The sequence below is a fragment of the Lissotriton helveticus genome, chromosome 9, assembly GCF_964261635.1.
Source record: "Lissotriton helveticus chromosome 9, aLisHel1.1, whole genome shotgun sequence".
NCBI lineage: Eukaryota > Metazoa > Chordata > Amphibia > Caudata > Salamandridae > Lissotriton > Lissotriton helveticus.
The window spans coordinates 916,787,543-916,814,860 of NC_136070.1; the positions used below are offsets into that span (position 1 = coordinate 916,787,543).

Consider the following 27,318-nt stretch of genomic DNA (forward strand, 5'->3'; position numbering starts at 1 on the left):
GCATCTTCCCTGAGTGGGCCGTGCTCCGGCACACAATCAAACACCCAGTCCCCCTCTACATTACTGCGAATGTCCAAAGTACCATATTCCACCCCCACTCTCGCAGTTGCAAAACAGAACACGCCCCCCTCTATCAGAGCCCCCGACACAGCATGCGCGAGCAGTCACCACAGCCAGTCCAACCTGGAAACTATCAAGACCATATCTCACCTATGCCCGCAACCCATGAACAAGAACACATGTGAAACGCACCCAACTGCCCGCCCACACCACATCTATCTTTCAACCCTCCCCATTGTGCCCCAAGGCCATAGCTGACCATCCTCTCCCAATTATAGTTATTCTCCCCTAACGACCCTCTTCCTTTATTTATTCCCCTAGAGGGTATTACTACAAGAGGACAGACTCACGCAGAGGGTAGACCCAGTTTCTATGTAACACTGTCCATCTCCAGTATGATGTCAATCCACAAAGTTTCTCTTTGCAACTGTGATACAGCATATGTGCTTCAATTTCCGATTCCATGTATATGTAATCATACACAGTGACAAACTGTATTGCTCTTTAAATGTTTAAACCCCAATAAAAAGGTTTAATAAAAAAAAATATGTGTACAGGCTAAACAATCCCTCAGTAAGTTTGGTCTCTCAAAGATATTGAACAATTACAGACACATAATGTCCTGTATGGCTGATGTACAAGCTAAACATTTTATTACATTTAGGCTAACCAATGAATGAATGGTTTCAGAGAAGCTTCAGTGTTAAGAAGCAGTCCATAATTTAATAAAGACCAAGTAACTTACCTTCAGTAACAATCTTTCTGTTGGATATTTTATACTCCTGCAAAGTCTTCACCTTTTGGCTCTCCTCATGGAATGAATCGGGAAAAGGTAAAACAGTTCTGCACCTACAGATGCCACCACAGCTCCAATTTTATGCCAAGATTCACCCATGACATAATGTTGTGGAGAGTGAAGATGAGAAGATGAGACTAACCAGACTCACAGAAAATGCAGAGCGCAAAAACTGGCCTGGAACTTTAGAAACGGGGAAGAGAGATGTTTGTTTGAGGAATCTGTAGATAGACTACAGAGCAGGAACAATTTTACCAAAAGCAAATAACTTGTTCTTCTGATGGATACTTCTAGCTGCAGATTTCTCACCTCTTGAATCAATACCCAATTACTATCTGCAAGGTCATGATCAAACCAGGGAGACTTCAGAATCGAGACAGTAATGCCTGATGAAAGTGTGGATGAAGTCCACATCTCAGCTTGGAAGGTGACAAAAACATCGCAGAAGAAAAACACCTTCGCCCTGTTTGAAGGGCCCTAACAATTCTGGGAGGAGCTCCATCTTGGTAAGGGTGAAACATATTTTGATGCATTCAATGATCCACCTGGAAATTGTCCACTTCTTAATCATCTTGCTCATCTTGGAGTAAGCATAGCGAGGAAAAGTTAATCATCACCCCAAAAAATGGGCTCTGTTAATGAAGGAACTAAGAGCCCTGCACCTATCCAGGCCGTGCAATCTCTCTACGTTCTTGGTGGGATGATGAGGTGTGTAGAACATTGGCAAGGTATGGATTGGCTATGTTACATGGACTTACCACTATACAAAGGTGTTTCAGTCTGCAAGATGGGCTTATCTGGAATAAAAGGACCTGAAAAAGCATGAGCAGACAAGGCCTGCAGCTCTCTAATATGCTGAATCATGTCAAAGTTGATCAGAAAATAGTCTTCAGAACTCACAACCCTAAAGGGCAACAGTGCATTGACTTGTAATGTGAACCGATCAGAATATTGAGCACCACTCTGGCATGACAAATGGCGAAGGGGTAACAAATGGGTCAACCCCCTCAAAAAACACATAACCCTATGAGCCTTCAAAAATGGCACCAGATCTGGAAAACAAATAAAAGACTAAAGGACTGACAAATAACCCTTAATCGTACCCACAGCAAAGCTTGTCATGGTCAAGGATTTTATGGAGCACAACAAACTAGACATACACACCCTGGGGGTCAAGTTCCTCCTCAACCAAGAAAAAAAGCATTATATAGAAGCAGAGTAAACAGTCTTAATTGAGAGGCACCTTGCTGACAGTGTTGACATTCACCACCTGTGAAAGCAGATGAAAGGAACTCAGGTTGCCCCACTCAATCTCCAGGAATGAAGGTTGAGCCTCTAGAGCTTCACATACAGAACTTGCTGATTCCACTGTGAGAGAGCAAAATCACTTTAGAAGTTTGTGGGTTCAACGTTCCTTTGGTTTAAAATACTGCGCCCCTCACGGGTCTTATTTCCGTTTTGGTGATGGCCCCGTATTTAATTTTTGGGAGTAATTTTGAATACCGCAGCACAACGAGGCTTGTATTCCTCTTCTATCACGTGCAGCTCCAATTCTGTGGTATTTCACCAATGGTACGAGTGTCGTTTTCAATAGTATGTGCTATTCTAAAGAGATTTTCCTTTAGTGCATAAAATTAGAGCCATGAGGACGCCTTGAATTCATCATTAATCAAGGAACGGTCATGTATAGTATAGGAAGAGAAATTGAAGAACTCTTAAAAAAAACCAAGTCCCACAAATCAAGGGGAGAGAAAATAGGATTGATATAAGAGAGAGACACAATCATTGTGTCTTGATAAAAATGGTATAATTAACTTGAACCCATTGAAACGCATCTGCTTCTGAAGGCATAATCCAAGGACAAACATAGACATGTTAATATTGATTGGATCAATGTTTTACTAGCTGTGTTTTTTAGTCCCATGTGATGTGTGTTTGTAAATGACAAGGTGCTGTGTCTTATATATGTGTTTGTCTCTATTATGCTGGTCATAATTGTAAATTGTTGCTGATCAATTTCCCCCTGGTTGATATGTACTGTATGTCTTTCTGGAATAATATGTTAAACATTTTTAATAAAATGTTTTTTTTTTATATATACTGAACATAGTACTTAATATTTTATTGTATTGTCAACTACTGTATAGGGATATTCAAACGGTTGGGTCAAGGGAATTTTTTCTGTTTCGGTTATAAGTACCTAATTTTCCTTGATAGCTTTAAGGGGTCCCTCTCTGTCTTTTCAACATGAATTTCGTAAAGACATAAGAGGCTAATGTTAGTCCAAGTGTGGGCAATACAAATGGATAGAGGGTGAGCCCACTACAAAACACAGGTACCGTCAATGTGACTGTAGGACCGGTATATGCAAATGCATGTCCTGTAAGTCAATGGACACCATCTAGTCTTATAGCTCCACAGCCAAAAGGACCTGCACAAGGGAAGGCATCTTCACTTTCTACTTGCGAGGGCAGGAGTTCAGGATATAAAAATCCAGTATGGAGCTTAGTGCTACATGGTTCCTGGTAACAAGAAAATGGAAGAAACCCCCCTGCCAGATGTCCTTCTCCATAAAGAACATTTCTATAGTCCCCTAGTTCAACAGAGTGAAAACCTCTTGCTGCAGAATGCAAACATCATTGCAGAGGTGGCAAAGAGGTGGCAGGGGAGCAAGGGGAATAAAAAGAGGTATTTCTGAAAGGGAAGGGCTACTTTCAGCACCCTATTGGCCGTTCATTCAATCTTAAAGACAAATTAAAGGAGTTTGCCTGGAGAAGCCGGGTAAAAAGAGAAGGAAGAGGATTGTTTCTGCTGCCCTCAACAACCTTTGGAGCTGCCATATTCCAAACTCATTGAGTGACTGCATGAGGGCAGCTGCAAATGGCATCTCTGAAAAGAAAGGCCATAGAAATATCTAGTTAAAATGGTGCACAGGGGAAGCCAGTCCCAAGGACTGGGACATGGCCGGACTTTGTTTCAAGTGTTCGAGGGCTGCATCAGCCATTATCATCAAAAAAGCGACCTCCATCAATAGCATGTCTTTAAGACTTGCCTGAACATTACCTGAGAAACCTGTGGAGCGCATCCAGACATGATGATGGATAACAACTGAGGAACCCAAGAACCATGCCACTGAATCCACAGTTTCCAGCAGAGCACAGTGTTTTTTTACCCGCATCCTGACGATCATCTACACTTCTGCAAAATGGTCACAAAGGTGGTTGGAAGATTTGGAATTATCAATTCCGCCACCTCTCACAGAGCATGGGAGTATTAGGCCAGAAGACACATTGAATTAGTGAATCGAAGGGCACGGCTCCCTAAAGAGAAGACCTTCTTTACCATAGCTTCAACCTGCTACCTCTTCCTATTTGAAGGATGTGTTTAGAGGAGAAAGAAGCCTGCACTACAAACCTCTCCATGGAAGAGTAAGCTGTCAAGAATTTTATGGCACTTGGCACCAGAGGATGGCAATGGGCAACTATGCAATTCACTACAGGAGCAGAAGCTGGGTTACTCCATGAGCTCGAAATTGGGATCCATCAATGCTTCACTGAAAGGAAGCAAGCCTCTGGTGTTAAGTAAGTACGTAGCAGAATTACTATGAGAAGGCTGGCTTTGTTCTCCGCTTGTGAGGCCAAATTCAGATATTCGCAGCCTTGTGCTAAACATATGTAAAAGATCCAATTTTCTCAATTAGAAGGTCACTCCAGATCCACTACAGAAGATGTATCCAGGCCACTAGCCTTCAGCAGGACCAAATAGTCAGCTGCATCAATGCCAATGAGGCGAATAAGACAGCCCACCTCACTGCTCTCATCATCATGTTAGACTAAATTTGGCATTGGGATGTAGTCAGAATTGTGGCCAAAGAACTCCTCACAACAACTAAAGTACATCTATTAAGGCGAGGGTCTGTAGGGAAATTCCTCCACAACCAATAGCTGAGTCTTATCTTCAGAAAACTCACGGCTTTCTCTAATGCAATCGAAGTCAGAGGTGAGTCAACCACTAAGGCAGAGCTGCCAGTGCCAAAAGGCATCAGAAGAAGGCGCAGCAGAGCTGACCAAAACTAGGGATGGAGCAGCAGGTGAAATCATAGTTGAAGGCCCTGAAGGCTCTTTAGGGCTAGAAGGCTCACCAGAAAGAGCTGGAACAGAGTCAAAGATGGCTAGCAAAGCCTAGGTGAAAGCCATAATCTGAGCGGGGTTAGGGCCAGGTGCCAGAACCTCCAGCAAAGGTGCAGGGGGCTCCAGGTCCGTAGCAGAAGCTAAAGCCTGATCCAGCTGTGGTTGAATCTCCATCAAGAGGTGTGGCGTAGCGGCAAGAGTGGCTGACTCTGGAGCGCAGGGCTCACGGTTCAGTCCCTGGCACCGGCTGAAGCTCAGTTCAGCATCATGAGCCTCTGGGCGATAGCTCACTTAATCTTCCCGACGGCCCCCAGCGCCTTGAAACCCTTAAGGGAAATATGTTCACGCTTTACAAATAGGAATTACTTACAAATACAAGTTTCAAGGACTATGGCGAGGTCAGGTTGAGCAGGAGCAACATCAAGAAGTGGAAGAATTCCTCTTGTGGCCCTAAGAAGGTGCCTACTTCAAAGCCTATTTTTCAAAGGCAAGCCACAGCAAGATCTGGAATGGTACCTGTGGGCATGACAGGTACAACGATGTAAAGAAATACCTCTCTTTGCATGATCACCCCCAAAGTTTTGGACCGATACTGCTGGTTTTTCGACTCTGAGAGTGCATTAAGGTCTGCTAACCAGACCTCTGTGACAGTTTTCTGACCCAACAAAGTATATGTCTGATTTGCCGACACCCAATTTACATACCTTTACTTACTTATAAGTCCCTAGTATATTGTACCAATAGTACCCAAGGCCTGTAAATTAAAGTGTCTCAACAAGGCTGCAGCACCTATTGGGCCACCCTGGATGGGACAATGTAAAAATATGTCTCTCAGCCCACCAGTGAAGACTGGCAGAGCAGGCATAAACTGCTGACTAGACTTTGCCAATTAAGTTGATAGCAAAGCCCAAACCTCCCTCATTAACAAAAGTAAGTCACCCCTACAACAAGCCTATCATGTCCTAAGTCGGAATACAATATATTAAAGAGTAGGACGTGAATTATTATATGTCCTAACAGTAAAAACCTCAAATTGCAGTCTTTACTATGGAAATGTTTACAGCCCCTATGGCAAGTACAGGGTTACACGCTGACAACTCAGCTGTGCTAATTTCTGAACAGGACTACTAAAGTTGTTACTTCAAGGTATCAAAATGATTGTTGCATTAAACTCGACTTGATGCCCAAGTCAAATTTAATGTAGCTTTTAAGAAATGTAAGTTTTAGAAAGTTGCCACTCTGTTGCCCAAGTCTTCCTGTAATAGCTGGCAGATGCTGGGCACAAGACAACCTTCTGCCCGTCGTAGGGAGAGGTGTGAACTACTCCCAGAAGTATGAACAATAGAGGCCCGCCGCTGCAAGAGGTGCCACCGCTCACTGGCAGGAAGGCACAACCAAAAGGTGAGCTTCAAAGTGGTAGTTGCCTTAAAGGGCAAATGGTGAACGTACAAGAGAGGCTGCTCTTTTGATGAGATTGACAGATTGGCGTTGGGGCAGCCGCGGCCCGTGCAGGTAAAAGCGATGGGGAGGTGGGGGGAGGGATTTAGACGGACCATGATAGGGGAAAATTAATTCTTTATTTAATTTTCCCTCGTCATTGTCTGTCGAAATCCCCCCCACTGGACCCCACTGCTCTTACTTGCATGGTCCGGGGCAGCGTCGGGGACAGAGAGGGGAAGCCATTTGCTAAACCATTTTTTCCGTGGCCATGTAGCCTTCAGGTAACCACACCTTTATATTGGCTACCAAGTTCCAAAAACCAGGAGCGGTCCTGCCATCTTGGGAGAGGACAGCACAGTGCCCAAGGGCCCTTTCTGGGCATACATATGGCATCCCGGGCATCCAGACCTCAGATTACATCTGGACTGGAAAGAGGACCAAAGAAGGACTGTCCTGCTGATCTCTGGATCTTGCAAAGGGGGGCTGCACGAAAGGCAGGCCTGGACTTCACCTGTTGATCATTAGGCTAGAAAAGAGAGGACCTTGTCTATGGTGCTTGGCTCATGGGAAAGTTCCTCCAGTGCCCCAATCTATGTACCCCTTTGGGTACATATATTAACAAACACTCCACATCCACTCACATACATCAAAGCAGAAGCAACGGGAGCAGAAATAAACAGGATATCGAAACACTTATAGGTTCTACTTAATAAAAAATTATTTTGTATCACATATACATCAAGTTAAAAATTGCTTAAAACATGAATCATACAAAATTCATAATATAAAAACCGGAAAGGACTTAAAAGAGACAATCCCATTTGTCATCAGTGCATTAATTTGTAAATATACATGAACTCAACATAATGCAAAAAAACAATTCTTTGTCATAATGTAGTTCCTTGCAGTACAAATTTAACAACAAAATAAGGCGCTGACGCGTTTCTGTGGGTTAGGAACCATGGAACCACCTTCCTCAAGATAAACACTTATATCCTGTACTACATATATTCATAAAACCGTCAGCTATTTAGAATGGCCCTTCTCATTTGGGGCCTCATGGATATGTACCTATCCGTGAGGACCCAGATGAAAAGGGCCATTCTAAACAGCTGACGGTTGAACACCAGAGACAGACTTTGTTGGGGTCCAAAGGTAACATTTTTTGATAACAGGAATGACACAGTTTGAACCCTGATATCTTAGGAAGAGACGTCCTGTCAGCACACTGCAAATAACAAATTTGTGACAGAAAACGTTCTGACAGCATCTCCATATAAACATCCTAGCATGCAGTAAAAATAAACTTGCCAAGACGATGCCTCCTATGCCGAAGAAGGAAGAGGTGAACTCCAAGAGTCAGTTGTGTATCTCAATGTTAAATGTATAATTCCCTTTGGGTACATAGATTATCAAACACTCCACATCCACTCACATACATCAAACCAGAAGCACCGGTAGCAGAAATTAACAGAATATCGAAACACTTATAGGTTCTATGTAATAAAAAAAATGTTGTATCACATATACATCAAGTTAAAAATTGCTTAAATCCTGAATCATTCAAAATTCATAATATAAAAACCGGAAAGGACCACAAAGAGACAATCACATTTGTCATCAATGCATTAATTTGTAAAAAATACATGAACATAATGCAAAAAACAATTCTTTGTCAGAATGTAGTTCCGTACAGAACAAATGTAACGACAAAATAAGGCAATGACGCGTTTCAATGGGTTAGGAACAATGGAACCACCTTCCTCAGGACAAACACTCATATCTTCTCCTCTTCTACATATATTCATAAAACTGTCAGCTATTTAGAATGGCCCTTCTCATTTGGGTCCTCACGGATATGTACCTATCCGTGAGGACCCAGATGAAAAGGGCCTTTCTAAACAGCTGACGCTTGAACACCAGAGACAGACTTTGTTGGGGTCCAAATTTAACATTTTTTGGTAACAGGAATGACACAGTTTGAACCCTGATATCTTAGGGAGCGACATCCTGTCAGCACACTACAAATAACAAATTTGTGACAGAAAACGTTCTGACAGCATCTCCAGATAAACATCCTAGCATGCTGTAAAAACGAACTTGCCAAGACGGTGCCATTACAGCCCTGTAACATCACATCCAAGTGGATTCAAAGGGTCTAATTGGAGGTGTTACCCCACAGTCAGCACAGGTGAGCTAGTTAATTTTTTTCAGATTCAGTCTGAAGCCTCAAGAAGGGTCAAGCGCTTATGAATCTATAGGTAGAAGTATGCATTAGAAACTATTGTACAATGTTTTTGCATTGGCTTTATAGATGTATACATATACATGTATGCAGTTACCACTCTGTATGGAATATGCTATTGCCTCATCGCTTTTCTGAATTCTGGTTTGTTGCCTTTCCAATGATCTGTGATGGATGATATGTCAATCGTACATGGAAAGATTTCAGAACAATGTCACATGGTCCTGTTTGACGAATGACATGACTTCATTTTCACATAGTCCTGCAGTTAATATTTCAAGGCTGTGTCTTAATCTGGATACAGATTACAAGCTACCATTGGCAGTAATAGACCATAACATATCGCTTCTGTCTCCTCTAAATTAGTACACTTTGCATCAACAGCAGCAGGATGAAAGGCTGAGTAACGCTGCTGAGAAAAGAACTACTACCAGCGGACAACAAAAAGTTATCAGCAATGAGCTTAGAGCTACATGCCATTCATTAGGGCACCAGCAACAGCACTCACCTGTTCTTGAGGGGGGGAGCGGAACTCGCGGGTCCTTCGGGCCGTCTCTGCTGCAGACATGGTGAATGCCTGCATCAGCTCCCGGTAGCGCTTTCTTTGGTTTGTTTGCAAGCAATCCACATAGCGCTCGGAAAAAGCAATGATGGCCTCCACACGGTGCTGCAGCTCGCGGTCACAGAAATATTGTAGTAGGTTGCACATCTGAGGTGACAGACGAGAGGCAAGGAGGAACGATTAACAGGATGACGATGAACTAAGAACAAACCAAATGTAATACCAAGAACGGTCCTCATCCACTTAAACAAGGTTACCAACAACCTGATGCACACGATGCCTATCACAGGTAGTGAAAAGGTATATGCATTAACTCATTGCAATGACACTGGGAAATAGAGCAATATGGGAAAAACCACATCGAGTGACAGTAGAAAGCTTTAACTTCTGACTCATTGCATCACATCGTAAACCGCCTTGTACGCGTCTTAGCCCCAGCAGCTACACTGCAACAGAGGTACAGGGGGGTCGTGCATAATAGTGTGGCTCTCCTATCACCATGATAAAGAGCATGATCTAGACTTTGGTGGAGAGGTTACTTTGTCACAATGGCGAAAATACCCTCTCTGGCAGAGCGGAGTTGGGCAGAACTTTAATATGTAGATAGCGGAGACTACTCCGACCCCACTACCTACATACAACTCCGATGGCCCAATGAAGGGCTGTTAGAGGCTTTGCCCTGTGTCTGCCCATCCTATTTGGAGTGGGCAAACATACTGTCAGTTTTCATTGTCTGTCCGTATAGTGCAGTAAAACTGTCAAAATGATCTCCCACGCCATGGGAGAGAACTCCCAAGGCGAGTAGGTCATTCTTCTTTTTTATTTGAGATTTTGTTTTAAAAAAATATATATTGACAGTTTGATGTACAGCTCCGTAATGTTTAAGAAGCAGTCAGTCAAACTTTGAAAGAATTAACACAAACCGCCATGATAGCAGTTCCTGTAAATGTGAGAGATGTCCACTGAGCAGGCGGACAGCTCAAAATTTGGCAGGCGGAGTACCCTCCTCATGGCAGTGGTACTTAATCATCCGTCAAGTTCAAGGCCTAAGTAACAAACTGACAAGATGTGTAGCTAAATCTATTGGAACATTCCATAAACAGTGCTGAGATGCTAAAATCCTGCACCCAATACAATAGTAGTATACTGCTTCCGACTTACAATGTGGCTACCTTAGCATGTAAAGAGAGAATCTGGGGCTAATGTAATGATGTAAAACATATACTAATTATTGTAACGAAATTGCCTGCACTGCCCTGCATAGGTGGGCCAGAAAGGTCATTGGTCTTGGACTCAGAATTAATCACATGTTAATAAGTTGCCATTTGATAAAGATACAATGATCTGTAAGTAGACTATGCCCTGCTTAGTTACTGAAAAATATCCCACCTGGAGCTTGACAGACTCAGGCAGCTTCATTTGCAGAAGTCCTTCCTCTAGTCCTTCTTCTTCTTTGGGGTCCTCCTCTCCTGCTTCGATGGCCTTTTCTAAAGCTTCTTCGGCTTTCTCCACTTCATCCATCTTCTCCATTTCGTCCTCTCCTTCTTCACCCCCTTCCTCCTTTTCTTCATCTTCGGCTTCATCTGTCCCCTCCTCCTGCCCAGCTTCTTCTGATTCCTCCTTGGGCTCTGCAAAGACATTAGGTTCAATCATCTTCAAGATGTGCTTCACATCATCATCCTCGAAGACGCCCATGATGAGCAAGGTGGAGATAAGCTTAAGAACCGGCACAAATTGAAACTCCACACTTCCTCCCACTGGGTCACGTGTGTGTTGCCCGCCGTCCTGTACCGAATCAGTCAACATGTTGATGGTCTTGATCTTCAGGATGTCCAGGGGGATGAAGGGGCTAAGCTGATAGAGATCGGAGCTGGTGCTGACGAAGCAAGTGTTGGAAAAGTGCAGTTTGGGTCGCAGGCAGGTGCTCATTCCGACACCAGGCAGGCCGTGCTTCTTGCTCTCATCTGGAAAGAGGGTAATGCTCTTGGTCTCATCTGTCAAAGGTACAATGAACTCGCTGTTCATAGTGAGGCGGGAGCGCTTGGCTGACTCCAAGTGAATGCTGATCAGCAAGTCATAGTAACCACTACGCAGCAATCCTGATAGGTGGTTGTTCTCAATGGTATAAAGGAGTTGTGATTCGTCCACGTGGCTGCAGAGGGCATGTGCCACCCTGTTGTTGCCCAGAGCACAAACAGAGCAGTAGAGCTTCAGAGTATGGTAGTGAAATTTGAGCAGGTCCAAGAACTCAGAGAGTTCAAGAATGTCGATGCACCTGCAGGAAACACATTAAAAAACATTGTTTATTTAAAAACAAACTAGTTACGTCCATACTTCTATGGCTTTTGTAGCTACAAGACATCATGAATGCAGTCAAGTATGTGTCCACTTATTTGTTCCATGAGACTTTACTTTCTGATTGCCCATATTGTGTCACCACAGAATGTACATAATTATAGAGTCATTTTTTCATGTATTCTATAGCTCTTTACTAGAAAACACAGTGAACCTGAGGTCAATGACTATAGATGTTGTAGCTGTTTGAACACCATTGAAACAGTTAAATATGAGTGTCCTTTCTGTCTTAACCATAAGGTTAGTGTTAGGCAGGAACGGAACTAGATAATGTGGGAGCTCTTGGTGAAACCATGGGAACAATACATAAACACAAAAGAAGAAGTGATTAATTAGGTATCAATAATCAATTAAATATTTTTATTAGGAAAAATCGTATTTACATTTTAGGATCTTACTAACGAAATTGAGATACAGTCTAGCGGATGAGATGAAGTATTGGAGAAGCATGTACACACGGTGCTCTCCGATTTTCTGGAGACACACGAGATTCTGCACGCGACCCAATCCGGCTTCCGCCCGAATCTCAGCACAGAGACCGCGCTCTTAGAGGTCTCAGAAACCATTAAAGGGGTTCTGGACACTGGGGGCAAAGCCATGCTGGTGATGCTGGATTTGTCGGCGGCTTTCGACACCGTCCCCCATGATGACCTTCTCGTAAGACTCTACGAGATTGGCCTACGGAGGACGGTGCTCAGCTGGTTTTCATCTTTCCTAGCTGGCCGCCGGCAAACGGTCTGGGCCTCCCCAGATTCCGCCGTGATGCCACCTTTGTGAGTCGGGGTCCCACAGGGCTCTATATTGAGCCCGACCCTTTTTAACATCTTCATGACCCCTCTGGCGGCACTGGCGGAGTCGTTTGGGGCCCAGATCGTATCCTACGCCGACGACACCCAGCTCCTCTTCTCTTGTAAGAGGGGAGGAGACTTTGATGGAGAGAGTATCCGGGATTGCCTTGGGGCTGTTTTTAAATGGTTCCAGCTGAACAGCCTCAAGTGCAATTCCGATAAGTCCGAGGTACTCTTCTTCGGGTGTGCGACGGAGCCAGACTGGCAAGCTTGGTGGCCCAGTCACATGTTTCCTCCGTCTTGTGCTTCCCAAATGGCCAAGAATTTGGGGGTCAAGATGGACAGGGGTCTGACGTTAAGATCTCAGATCCTTGGTGTGACGGGCACCTGCTTCGGCCTCCTTAAGATGCTGCGGAGGTTTCTGCCTCTGTTGTCTGAGGAACATAGGAAGCTGACTGTGCAGGCTCTGATCGGCTCTAGGTTAGACTACTCCAACGTTCTTTACCTGGGCCTGCCAGAGTACCTGCTGCAGCGGCTTCAAGTTGTGCAGAACGCGGCCGCGAGGGCCATTTTTGGCCTTAATAGGTGTGCCAGTGCAGTGGGCTTGCTGCAGACTTTACATTGGCTGCCCATCCGTAAACGGATTGTTTTTAAGGCGTTAACTTTGGCCTATAAAGCTCTCCATGCGGTGGGAGCAAAGTATCTCCAAAGGAGAATTGTATTCTACCATCCCGCTCGCTCTCTCAGGTCAGAATCTTTGTTCTTGGCGGCTGTGCCACGAGTGAAGAGAGCCCGCATTGGAGGTCGCTCCTTCGGACTGCTGGCGCCGCAGTTGTGGAACACCTTGCCGCTAGAACTCCGGGGAGTTACCAGTCTGCTGGCATTTAGAAAAGGCCTTAAGACCTGGCTGTTTACTCTCTAGGCTGATCTGCTGTCTTCTTTTGGTTCTTTTCTGTATCTCCCTTCGTTTTCTATTTTAGTTGTTGTGTTATGCTGCTGTAGGTCTCCTCATTCAAAAGCGCCGGGACACTCTTTTTGAGTAGCCGTGCGCTATATATATACAAATATAACATAACAATATAACATAACATGAAATTAAAGTTTAACAACACATCATGCTGCAGGGAACATTAAGTCAAATTACAATCAAATATGAGCATGCAGTTCTTATTCTGAGGAGTACCTAAAGAGATAACTTAAATCGTTTCACTGAAGGTAAACATATTACAACACTTATGGCCGTCATTAAACGTGGATGCTAATGACAAGGGTAACTCGTCATGGAGTGCCCATTCATTTCAATGGAAATTACATGAAGAGGGTCCACGGGCCTTAGCATCCAAGTGGTTAAGAGTGGCAGAATTTCACCTGGAGTGATAGCTGTAGGTGGAATTCCATCACCTTCAATTTCTAGTGTTTCTTAGCCTGGAATTATCGGATCTGCAAACTCTGGCCCAATAATTCCAGGCCCGGAGACACTGGATCTGTCTTTGTTGTTGAAGCACATCTGAGCTCTTGCACAACCCTTGTAGCAGCAAGAGCAGAGAGTTCAATGTTCTCTCTGTTCAGGCTGAATGAAGTCTGCCATCATCCATTACTATGGTGAGATTTTTTTCACAATCTCACAAAGAATTTCAAGATATAGATTAAATAGAGTTAGAAGAAGATAGCAAGCCATCCTGGCTGATGAAGGCTGATAGCCAGAAACCGGTCCTAGGATGCTTGATTCCGGTCCAGGGAAGACATGGCTTGGCAGTTCAGGCTGAACTGTTCCCATGAGGCACAGGGTCAGGCTGATTTGCATATGGCCATGTCTGAACTGGGGTGGCTTGATGAGCAAAATAACGATGGATAAAATCCAGATCTGTGACTGGGGGTGAATGTTTTGCCATTGTGCAACATACCGTCCATCATCTTGTGTGTTTTGCTGAGAAGAAGATAGAGCCATGAGAAACACCTTGTTTTGGGGTATTTTTTTATGAGACAGAGCTCCCTATTTTCACTATTTGCTATCAGTCAGACAAATAGAGGTAAAATGACTTTAGGTCAGTCTCATTGATGCCTAGTCATTCCTTAAGATGCTAATCAGAGGCACACTTAGGAATCTTAGATGGTCCAAAAGAAAGTTCATTATTCCACAGAAATATTGTGATTGTGGCATATTTCCAGCAATTAGACCTCTCTTTGACCATTACATTGACTTCGCAGCAATTAAAAGTTGCCTTAAAATAAGCCACCTGGTCCTTGAGTTTCCACATGGACAGGGAGGCTTGTATTTTAAAGAGGAAGTCACCATCTGGCTCTTGATTCGTGTCTGATTAAAAAAAAGCACAGGTTTATATTTGTGCAATTTGCCTCATGGAGGTTGGCATTTTTGGATACTTCCGAGGCAGGGTATGCTTCCTTTAAATCCCCTTTTGGCCAAATTGTATGGTTCATCAACTGTATACAATTTGTGTAAAAATGTGTGTCAAGATCTCAACCATGTTTTATTTATTTGCCCTGTTTCGTTATTATATCGGCAAAACTGGTTGAGACCGATATGTCTGCAGTCATCTATTCTCTCAGTTCCAGCTGTAATGCAGTCTCTTGTTGTAACTCCGAATGAAATATTTTGTAATAGAATTTGTAACTTTTTAAGTGTTTTTTAAAACTATTCTAAGATATATTAGTTTGTACACTGCAGAGGTTGACAGTGTTCCTTAAGGGGGCATTTTTCCTCTTAAGTATCAGTTATTTGAATTGTTTTATAGTCACTTTGATGTATAGAAATACATTTTCTTTATAATTCTTAAACTTTGCATTGATGGCACGAAAGACTTGTTATATTCTTTTTCTATAATATGCAGATGCTTGTCTGGAAATTGGTAAAATGTACGTTTTTAAGAACCTTGGATATCTTTCATCATTGTTAGATCTCTTGGCGGAGTGGTTAGTATTTATTATGTGTATTTAATTGTAAACTAGAATTTCATTTTATTTACATGTATGTAATTTTGAGATTTTTATGTAGACCTCTTCAGAGTTCTGTGACATAAATAAAAATGACCATGAAAAACTTAATCAGAGGGTGGCTATTGACTGTGTAGAAGGCGGACGAAATGTCCAGAAGAACAAATAAACAGAAGTTCCCTGAGTCAAGGAGGCAGAGAGAGTTATTCCAAATTTGCAGAAGGGTTCTTTCTGTGATACACCCTGCCTTAACAATGAATGGAAAACATAAAGGAGGTTGTTGACCAAAAAAGGGTACTGCTACATTTTGGGCAAAGGTTATTCAGGTCATTGATGTCGGTGTTGGGCTTTTTTCACTAAAAGGGAGACATGGATGATTTTCAGACTACTGAGGAAAACACCTTGTTTTAGTGAGGTGTTCAGTTCATCAGGAAGGTCCAGTATGGCAGGAGCACACCGTCATTGCTCAGAAGGATTGACTCACGTTATAGCCTCAAGTACCTCACAGATTATGCGAAAGTGCGACCATGTCTGCTGGGCTTTCTGGGTCAGTGTGCGATCACCTGGAATAGTAGATTTTAGCACATGTGATTGTTCAATAGACTTTACTTTCTCTGCCATGGAGATTGCAAAAGCTTCACAAGTTGATGCTGTGGTGGAGACTGGGCCGATGGAGGAGATTAAGATCGATGATGATATCGAAAAGTAGCTTTGCATGATTTTTAGAGGGATCAAGCATGTATTTACTATGGCGAGATTTAGCTTTGCAGATTTCAATTTGTAGTTTCGTCTTGAACCCCTAAGAATTGTAAGATCCTAGGGCAAAGGGGCCTGTATCCCATGTTTCTCATGATGCCTCAGATGATTTCTATTGGTAACTAGAACCTTCCAGTACCAGGGGAAAGAAAGCTTAGGTTATTTACTTTTGCATTTCAGTGCACCATGATCATTAATTTGGTTAGCCATGTATTTGTTGTTGTATTCTTCTGTAGTGGAATAAGTTCCAGATCAAGATCAGGGCGTGTAGGATACCCGAGGTGTGTTAGCTAGGTTGTTGATGTCAATGTTTTTAGTGTCATGGAACCATTATTTTGCTCTCTTCAATTGGCCTAATGTATTTGAAATGGCAAAGGATAGCTTGAAAGGAATTTGAGGGTGGTCTGCCCATCCACAGGAATTGGTCTTCAGTGATCAGAAGTGTGGCCCTGCCAATGAGATTAAGAATCGAGCCTTTGGAGCATATTGGTTTATGATAAGATTGGAGGAGGTTGTTGTTCCTTAGAAAAGAAGACAATAGATTAACAAGTTTATTGTTATCTTCAACATGGTGAAAACTAGAGACTCCTAGAAGATGATGGACTACATTTATTATTAACAGTAATGATATAAATTCCAAGCATTCCTCGATGAACATGTTGTTTTGGACAGAAGGGTAATATATGATGTTCATTCTTAGATCAGCGGTCTAACAGGAACAGATTTCAAGAGATAAGCACTGGCAAGAAGGGAAATTTACAGTTGCAGCTAAGCTTGTTCAAATTACTGATACACTACCACCTTGTAAGACTTCACGGTCGAAGTGGAAAATGTAATAATGTGAAGAGAGAAGAAGGCCAAGGCTGACCAGGATATCAAGGTTGAGGTTCACATTTGTGTCTGAATGATTGAAGCAGTGTTTAACTTTGGATCAGCAATTATCCATGCATTGTAGATTTGAGTGAGTGGTCTTGGAGACAGGACAGTTTGGGCATTCAGTGGGAGCCTGAAAAAGGTTGGTGAGTCCCATATTCCTGGTTTGAGTGTATCATCCAGGAGGTCTGTAGATCTGGATTTTTGGGATGGAAGAGGTGTCTTGAACCAAGTATGGACTGATTTGTTGGCTTCATTTAAGTTACCAATGCTTCTGGCAAGTTGATTAAGATCATCAGCATCTAGCACAGGCTTTGTTCTGTTAGGTCTAGTTTTGTGGTTGCTTCTAGGGAGATTGAAACCCCAGTTGCGGGTGGATAATGAGGATGACAGTTGAGAAACTGATTGTAACAGATAGTCAATTGTTTTAATTAGAAAAGTCAGAGGGGCTAAAAGCTTGGCGAGGAAGGCGGGAGAGGTATTGTATGTGCGGTTTGGAGGGATCCATCAGCATGGAGTGAATTCAGGACATATGTTAACTGGGTTGCCTGTGATGAGATTGAAAACCGAGAAGAAAGGTTGGTATGTGTGGGATAACCAGTTGGAGGGCCCACAGTTACAGAAAGACAATAGAAATTAGGATAAGAGCTGTAAGAAGAAGAGAGGAGTAGCTGTAGTGTGCTAGCTGAGGTGGTTGCTGACCTGGAACTAGAGGAGAGAGCAGGAGAGGAGCGAGGTAAGTGAACGAGCAGTAGGCAGATGAGTAGGCATTGGGAAGGGAGGAGGAAGAGGGTGGGGGTGTTGGCAGTAAAAAGAATGGTTGGAGATAGGAGACAAAAGCCGTAGGACAAATGCAAGAGGGCTGCTGGGTAGAGCAATGTGTGGGATGGAGGGATTAATTGGAACAAGGCAGGTAGGAACATCAGAAAGAGGCAAGCAAGGAATAGGACTGTGATGCCTGGGATGCAGTGGAGATTGGACTGGAGGAGTGTTATAAGGGGAGAAAGTAGTAGGGAGTGTTGTAGGATTGGGGTTTTTGTGGGTAGTGTTAGAGGGAGAATCAGAACATTTTTTAGGGGTTGAGCAGTGCTTAAGCTGGCTGTTGCAGGTGGGGCCCATTGGCACATATTTGTGGGTACAACACTCATTTTATCTAATCAGACTTTGACCCAGACCATGAGACATAAAAACACAGAATGGGGAAAGAAAGGGAAGAGAAAGGAAGAAAAACATTACTAACAGGAAAAAGTCAGGACGAAAAAGAACATGCAGAAGGGAGTTTGAGAGTAAGGGCGTGCCTGGTGATGGAATAAAGATGCATGACCACAGAGGAGTGAATTCCTATAATCTAGTCAGGAAAGCATCAGAGCCTGGACCACGGGTTTTAAGGTCTGCCCAGTAACTAAGTGCCTCAGGCCCCACAGCAGGCTCAGTTGGTGGTGTGCACATTTGGCCATGGCTGACATTTGTCTATAGAGGTCTAGACAGTTGTCATGGTTAAAGCCCAACAATTTGGCATGCTCCACAATAGCCAGAATACAGTTTCGGAGAGAAAATAATTCCAAACACTCTTGAATAGGGAGGTGGATTTGTTTTTATGAGTTTAGAGGAAATTCGGTTTCAGTTGAATTGAGTATTAAATGGTGGTTAGTGATCCATTTCCTAACCCTGCTGAGGTTGGAGGAGAGAAGATAGATGTCTTCAGGGGATAATATCTTTAGGTAGTGGGTATCATCCAGATATTGATGAAAACTTCCAGGTTTTCTCACAATCTCATCAAGGATTTCAAGATATAGATTAAACAGAGTTCGGAAGAGGATAGAGCCTTAGGAAACAACTTGTTTTAGGGTGATAGCTGCTTCAGTTTTTCACCTTATGTGCCCTATATTGTGTTTCAGAACAGCCGTAAAGAAACTAGGCAGCTGCCCTGATGGTGTTGTCAGGCTGTAGGCTTATGCTCTGTTTGTGATGCCACGAGCCAGACAGGCAAGCTCTATTGGTCGCCAATCACAAAGCTCCCCTCATGCTTTCTAAGAGCAACTACGAGACCTTTGCAGCCACGCCAATGGCAGTAAACATTATATAAATGTAATCATAGTTAAACCGAAATGGGTAGGTAAAAGCAGAGGTTTTACTGCAGTAATGCCCAGTCATTACATTGTGTGGCCTGGAGAAGCGAAGCCATTAAACCCCTTTAATTTGCAAATATACGTTTAACTTGTATGTCAGGTTGTATAGCCCAACTGTGTACAGACTGAAGTGATGTTTGGCTGCTTTTGTGCACTGTTAATTTTATAACTTGCACAAGCCCTTCAGGAGTGTTGTAGCTGCAATTTAACACTATTACAGTGCATAAAGGGAAGTGATTTCCAAAAATAATCTTAGTACATGGAAATAATTGCATTGTTCAAGTCATGATATTGTGTCACACGTACTGAAATGACACACGTAAACACACTGTAAAAAGGAAATGTCACATATAGGTTAAACTTAGCTAAAACTAACCTAGGCAGCTATGGAGCGGAGACTATCCCTATTCAATATTCACTGAGGGCCTGATTCAGAAAGGTAAATTTACAATTATGAGTAGGTTTGCGTTTGTTTAGGCATTCATAAACTCTGATTTAATAATAAGTTTGCGACTTAGGAGGCTCTGCAGTTGGGGCGGAGAACGTCCCTCATAAAAAGATAGGCATGTTGTATCTTTTTATGTGCTGAGTTCTTCGCCCAACCGCGGAGCCTCCATAGTTGTAAACATACTATTAAATTGGAGTTTATGAACTCAAAAACAAAATTACACTTAACTTAAGAATGTTTACTTTTGTGAATCAGGCCCTGAGTGTATGGATAAAAACACTGTTGGCCCGAAGCAGGTATATCATCCAAAGCAGGTTTAGCCATCCAGGATCAATTTGGGATTCCAAACATTACCAGTCCTACAGGACAAAGTAAGTAAAGCCAGTAGACTGCCACAGAGAACAGTAGTGGTGCAACATCCTGTTTAGAAATTCACTTTTAACATGTGCAGTATCCCATATGAGATAAGCTGGCATACCCCCCGAAAAAGATAACCCCTCTGTTCAGTTGCCCAGCATCTCAGCTGCGTGATGCAGCTGTTATTTAAGGTAATTTAGGAATCCTACTTGTTATACTACTTCCTTTTAGGTGTCATTAAAAAGCAAAATTCAAAAAAAGCTTATAGAAATACATCTTCATTATAAGTTTGGCATCAATGGGTCAGTCACAAGAGCGAACTTATCTTCTAATTACATTTGAAGAAGGGGTCACAGTAGGTTTGAAGTGAAAACTTTGATCACTGTGTCCTTGGCCGTTTTTTCTGACCCTCCTATGTAGAAACCCTCTTCCTTTGTTGTGCACTTTATAGGAGTTGGATTTATATTCAGCCCGAATCATCACTTTGTTAGAAGGAAGCGGCACTTGGGCAAAACGCTTAGCAACCAGGCACCCGGTCAATTATTTTTCTACTGCTGATTGGATTTCCTTCTCAGCAAATGGAAGGGGTGGGCAGACACCTTTGTTGTAACTGGGTGTTTCTGAGGAGTCTGAGAAAGTGCAGCAGGAGAAAAAGGGGGTATTTTATTTTGTATAGCTGATATAGCTGATCCTTCAGGTGAGAAGTCCCTGATCACACAGCGCTCTCTATTGCGACACACTCTACTAGCGGAAAAGCAGCTACTTTTCAGAGAGTTCTGACACCTTTCTTGGGGACTTACTGTTTCAATTTAGTCGCTGTCCATCTTGGTTGTTTTTTCTGTTTGTCTGGCTCCAATGGCTGTACGTGAATGCACTGAGACTGCATATACGTGACAGCACTGATACTACACGTATTTGACTATATTGAGTGTTCTTAAATGTGATTTCAATTATATGACACTTACATTAGTGCACCGGAGTGGTCTGCAAGTGGCTGCACAGAGACTGCTTTCAAAAGATTGTACTGAGACTATCTTGATGTGACCTCACTCACTTTGCCTTTGTGTGGAAACAGTGACAATTACTGACTGATCCGTGATCTCGTGTAGAGCATGCTGAGATTGGCTAGTCCTGACTTTAGAAAAAATGACAGCAGGAGACTGTGCAATAATCACCTGTTCACACAGCTGCTCAAGACTATCTGACATTGTTACTCAGTAAGCCACAAGGCTGACTGCACTGCCTGCTAACGCTTAAGGACTGGTAGATTGTATTTGCAGCTCAAACGTCACCATTCCACACATACCTGTCGGTGTATTGGGTTTTTTTTATGTTGGGGGCGGGGGGGGTTATTTCTCAATGCTCAATAAATACAAGTTCACCAAGGAAAAAATAGTCTGATAAAATAGTCTCTTCACCACCAAATTAAAAGTCCTTTATGAAATATAATGATATCTTCTATTTACGTACCAATGGTACCCTACCTTACCTGTTCTAATGGGAACTAACCTGTTCTCCTCTGGTATGTGCAGAGCCATCATAATGAGTGGGTCGAGGCATTCCACCATCCAACCATGCCGGTCGCCCATCCGCTCGGTTTCCACCTTCAAGAAGTCATTGGGCATCCGACTCCAGACCACAGGCATTAACTGTTGTACATCTAGCCTGGGCGGGCACTGTGGCACCGGGTTCCGCCTCTCGCTGCGGAACATCGCAGCTGAGATGGGCATAATGTTCTGAAAGATGGAGGGATGGTATTTTAGCTATGAGAGATGAGTAACCAAGGCTGCACTCAGTGCGTCAAGAGAGCATGGCAAACAGGAGGTTTGGTATAACGGAATAATAGTATCTCCTCCATAATGCCTGTCAATCTGATTCAATGGTTAATTAATGAGACTGACTGCCAAACAGCATCGTACAAGCAAAATAATGTAATAAGTGCCATCCAATAAGAGTCAGTATCATGAAATTTTAGATAAGGCCTGTGGAATGTGGAGAAATGTTTATAAAATTAAATGGTATAAAACCTGCTGCAGTATAAGTGCTGTAAAACAAGCTGCCCGGTACCATAGGACAAAGTATTGTTGCCAGAGATGGGAGATCAAAGCACAATAAAAGTAGAGGGTTTGGTACCATGAACTGGTGGGAGAAAGAGGTTGGGAGTCATTAGATCACATCTCTAATGTCCCTCAGTTTTACCTTCATTTTCCCCAGCTCAAACTGGATCATGTTCTGACTGGAAGGCAGACAAAAGACGGCTGGAAAGAGCTTGGTGTTGGGCTCCACCTGGAACACAAATGACAAACAGGTCAGTACAACCAGTAACGTCAATGATAATGGGCAAGAAGGAAAAACAAAAGACACTACTGAAAGAGAGATTTTTCTTATGTTGTATTGTTTTGTAATTATGTTTATTATAGCTCTTCACACTGTAGACAGGGAACTGTTGGAAGCTTCTGACAATAGATGTTTAAGCTGTGCTGAGTTTCAGAACCAGATTCATAGGCTGTTGCATGTCAGAGCTCGTTAGCCTGTGGCGGGACTGGTGTTACACATACCACACAATTGACACAACAAGGACCAATCAGACCCTATTCTGTCCATCACACTGCAATGTGACAATGCACTTGCCATGTAGTGGGAAAGGAGACCACGACCAAGTACTGATGGAACTATCTCATGACAGAAGAAGCATGAAGCGGTTGACTTGTGCAGTGCACTTAGATGGTAAGTGTTAGACTTGTCAGCATTAGCGTGGTCTTCCCCAAACCTTTTGCCTTACTCCTCCATATTTGTCTGATCTCGTTTTTGTTGGCCTTGGGAATCTGTGCACTTTATCACTGCTAACCAGTGCTAAAGTACTTGTGCTCTCTCCTCCAAACATGGTAGAATTGACTTACACCCAATTGGCACATTTAATTTACTTATAAGTCCCCAGTAACCCAGGCCCATATACCGAGGACCTGTAAATGAAATGCGACTAGTGGGCCTGCAGCACTTAGGGCCCGATGTAGGTGGCCATTACCGGTCGGTAACGGCCGAATTCGGCCGTTACCGACCGGTAAATGGGTCATTGAGATGTAGGGGACCATTTTTACAGATTTGGTAAATTTACCGAATCGGCAAATTTACCGATTCTGTAAAATACCGAATCGGTAATTTTACTGATTCTGTAAATCTCACATGTAGGTGGCACTGCAAACAGTGCCACAGGCCTTTGGGGGTCGGTATTTTACCACCCAATCCAATTGGGTGGTCAAATACCGAATCCAGGTGTGCATGCACATCTGTGCATGCACACCTGTGCCATGTGACACACAGACATGCCCTTAGTGCATGTATGTGTGCCACATGGCACACATGCCTGTAATTGGGGTGCCAGAGGGTGTCAAAGTGACACCCCCTGCACCCTTGCAAAATTCGGTATTTACCGATTTGGTAAATACCGAATCGGTAATGCCCATTGATTCCTATGGGCTTCAATGCCCATAGGAATCAATGGGCATTACCGATTCGGTATTTACCGAATCGGTAAATACCGATTGCTTCCGATTCGGTAATTATTAAAATAAAATTACCTACATCTGCCCTCCTCTTTTTTACCACTTCTTAACCCCTTCCATGCTCATGACAAGGTCAGCTCGTCATGCAGTGCACTGGAGCTGTGCTTATGACGAGCTGACCTTGTCATGAACAATGGGATTATCAATCAATCAGCACCCAGCGGGAATTGCCTTAGCACCAATGTGGTTAAATACTGATTCGGTATGAATCGGTATTTAAGAAGTGGTAAAAAAGATTTACCTACATCGGGCCATAAGTGTTTACGGATGTATGACGTTATAACGCATACTATTACTCCGCAGACCATTACAACGCGACTTTTACTCCGCATACCGTTACAACGCATAGCGCCTTGGGGCGCTGGATAGTGGTAAGTATAATTTACTATTCTAACTCCAGTCCCCGTGGACCATAGGGAAGGTGTTGGATAGTAAATTATACTTATTCCCTATCCTAGAGCGCCCCCCAGCGCAATGCGTTGTAATGGTATGCGGAGTAAAAGTCGCGTTGTAATGGTAGTGCGGAGTAAAAGATGCGTTGTAACGGGTGTATACCGTGTTTACACCCACTTAAGTAGCCCTTGATATATGTCTCAGGCCTGCCATTTTGTGTGCAGTTTTATACTGCAATTGCAGCCTGGTAAAACAAACCTTTTGCCAGGCCCAAATCTTCCTTTTTAATCCATACAATTCACCCATAGGGTGGGCCCTAATCAAAGCAATAGGCAGGGTGAAATGTGTTAAAAAGATAGGGCATGTACGTTTAAAGATGTACATGTCCTAGTAGAGAAACTCTTACATTTGTTTTCCACTACTGCAAGCACTGCTTTTCCCGTAGGATTACATTGGAGGAACGGTATTACATTTATTATGCTGTACCTTCCAAGTGGGAAAAGGTAAACAGTTCACGTTTGGTGTCTTTGGAATTCTAAAAAGGATTCTCTTTTATGGTCAAGTCAGATTTTTTATTGCAATTTTGAAAATGCCACTTTTAGAAAGTTATTATTTTCCTGAATTAGCCATTTAATGCCTGCAGCCTGTCTCGGGGTCACCTGGCTGGGTGTAGTTGATAGTAGGTCTTTGTGTATTCCTCCCAGACAGTCACACACAATAGAGAGCTTATTGTGCCTGGGTGGGCCATCAATGGCAGGATGGGAGGGCAGAGTTAGGTGCAACACCACTTACACCTGAATAGGCTGTGTGCTGTCTTCACACAAAAAATTGCATACCCCCTGTAGTTAGTCTGGAGCCAGGGCAGGGGGGGAGGTGAACCTGTGCACATCAAAGAGAAACCTCTAGTAGGTTCTCCCACTTCAAAGGAGGCACCAGATATAAATATTGGACCTCAGACACCAACTCTTCAGCATACTTCTGACCTGTGGAAGACTCTGCCAGGAAGAAGGACTGTTGTGCTGCTAAAAGGGCTGCCACTCTGCTGGACTGATGCCCTGAAGGAGTGCTCCTGGTTGTGCTGACATGCTGCCTGCTGCCCTCTTGCCTTGGTGAAAAGGAGTGGGTCTGTTGCTTTAAACCAGAACCATCAGAGTGGCTCCAAAGGCTAGTCTCTTGTAACCAGCAGATGAGCTCTGCAACTGTCAGTCTGACCCTGCAAAGTGGTGCCACCTCCATAGGTGCTCTGCTGGTCGTCCGAGGATCCAGCAGTACAGATGCATTACATCTGCTGCTCAGTGGAACCCCGAGCAGAACCGATGCATCGCCTCTGCTATGAGGATTCTTCCAGTGCAAGGTTCCGCATCAACCTCGCAGCCCGCATCGGAACCACCACTGAGCAACGGATCCCTGATGCAGGCCCTACATCGCAAATCTTTTGTTGACAGCAGCTTCGACAATGTATAAGACTCCACTTTGCTTGCCATGGAGTCTCTTCGGAACCAGACAGTGCGCTAGGACCCTGCATTGCATACTTGCAGATCCCTGGAGCTGATACATTGCCTCGGCTGCAAGACCCGTCCCCAACACGGAACCGTAAAACGCTCCGCAACCAGGATTTAAACTACTCTTATTCAGTGGGCCTAACTGGGTCTCTGTAGCTGACCGCACTCCATCAAGGACAGCTTGAACTTGTAACTATATCCCAAACCTGAGCTATTAAATATCCACAGTTGAGGCTTTGTGCCTTTTGGTGCTATTTTCACTTCAATCTTTAAAATTGAATACCTCTGATTCTGCAGATTTTTTGTTTGGATCTTGTTTCATTTAATAAAATGTACTTTATTTTCCGGAATAGGTGTGGAATCTCTTTTGTGGTGTTTTCACTTTATTGCTGAGGTGTTACATAAATACTTTACACATTGCCTCTAAATTAAGCTTAACTGCTCTGTGCCAAGCTACCCAAGGGTTGAGCACAGGTCAATTTACGGATTGCTTGTGAATTCACACTGACAAAGATTGTGGTTTCCGCTTGAGTAGGGTTTTCCCCCAACCAGTAGCCCAATTTCCTACAGTACGTGAAGCCCATTTGGTTGAGAATCTACCTAGAGGGGACAGCATGAAAAATGTAAACTACATAAAATGTAGCAGTGTAGATAGATGCAATGTAAATGATAGACCAAGAGAAACTGGATTTTCCACCTAAGGCTTCTTACACATTTCCTAGTTAAACTACAGTACTTCCACAGGTTTGACTAATACAGTTAACCATAGGTGCAACAAATCTAACTGCACAGCAATGTACTCCTTTAAGGGTAGGAGTTTCACCACATGTCTGAGCCACCTTGCAAGACCAGGCAGGCAAAGCACAGAAGCACCGTTTGCGATATCTGCAACACCAGCATGCCAACACTTACATAGATGCACTCCCAAAACAGACATTGTCTAATGCTGAAAGGCTGTCTCCCCGTCAGTACATTTCCCTGGGAAAGTAGGCTGCACAGGGAATTGGGAGCACTGTAATGGGAAAGGATGAACTTCTGCAATATGGGCCACCTTTTACCCATTTGCCCACCAGAAATTGAATTTTGTAGTAAGGTTGCCAAAACTACCAGGCTGTTTATAAATGCATGTGGGGAAAACCTTAAAACAACGGATAATCTCTGTATAGGTAATGGTGACTGCAGAATTAGAAACATAGGTATTTTTTTATTGATGAATTTGCACCTTCTGTACCAGCAGGGGTTGGAGGAATGGTCTAGATACTCTTGGTTGAACGTGGGGCAGGGAAACTCAAAATCTGAGTCTGTTATGTTGTTATGTTATGTTATGTTATAAAGTTCTTGTAAAGAGTAAGTACACCGATTGGTTTTATGGCACAGTTACTAGGACTTGCCTGACCCAGTAGGAGTTTATTCGTTTGCTTGGGTAAACAACCAAGTCTTAAGGGATTTTCTGAAGCACAGCAGGTCAGTACATGTTCTGATTGCCAGAGGGAGGGAATTCCAGAGTCTGGGTGCCAGAGTTGCGAACCTACAGCCCCCTTGTCGTTTCATCTTGACGGAGGGGGTTGCCGGGAGAGGAAGGTGAGCCGAGCGCAGTTTGGGTGAGGGAGTGTACCTTTGATTAAGGCTGTCTATAAATTTGGGACTCCGGCCATGTAGGGATTTAAAGACCAGGCATCCTACTTTAAAGGCACAACGCTGGGGGATGGGAACCCAGTGCAGCCTCCTCAGGAGTGGAGTGACATGATGCCACCTAGGTTGCTGATGGATCAGTCTCGCCGCTTGGTTCTGCACCAGCTGTAGACGTTTAGTTAGAAAAAGTGGCATACCAAGGTAGACTGAGTTTGCATAGTCTAAGTGGGACAAGACCGTGGCTATCAGCGATTCCCATCTGAGTAGTCTGCTGATCTTTCTAATCTTTCGTAGTTGGAAGAAGCATGTAGAAATCACAGAGCCAACTTGGGTGTTT

General features: G+C 43.4%; 1 protein-coding gene across 1 annotated transcript in view; it reads right to left on the minus strand.

The window, feature by feature from the left end:
- Positions 1–27,318, minus strand: part of RYR1 (ryanodine receptor 1) — a 1,073,089-nt gene that overhangs the window by 605,488 nt on the left and 440,283 nt on the right. The window contains exons 33-37 of the mRNA XM_078661091.1: positions 22,091–22,177; positions 21,401–21,627; positions 10,784–11,508; positions 10,623–10,705; positions 9,180–9,380 (exon numbers count right to left, since the gene is read on the minus strand). Of these exons, the coding sequence (XP_078517217.1) occupies positions 9,180–9,380; positions 10,623–10,705; positions 10,784–11,508; positions 21,401–21,627; positions 22,091–22,177 (1,323 nt within the window). The remainder of the gene's footprint in view (positions 1–9,179; positions 9,381–10,622; positions 10,706–10,783; positions 11,509–21,400; positions 21,628–22,090; positions 22,178–27,318) is intronic.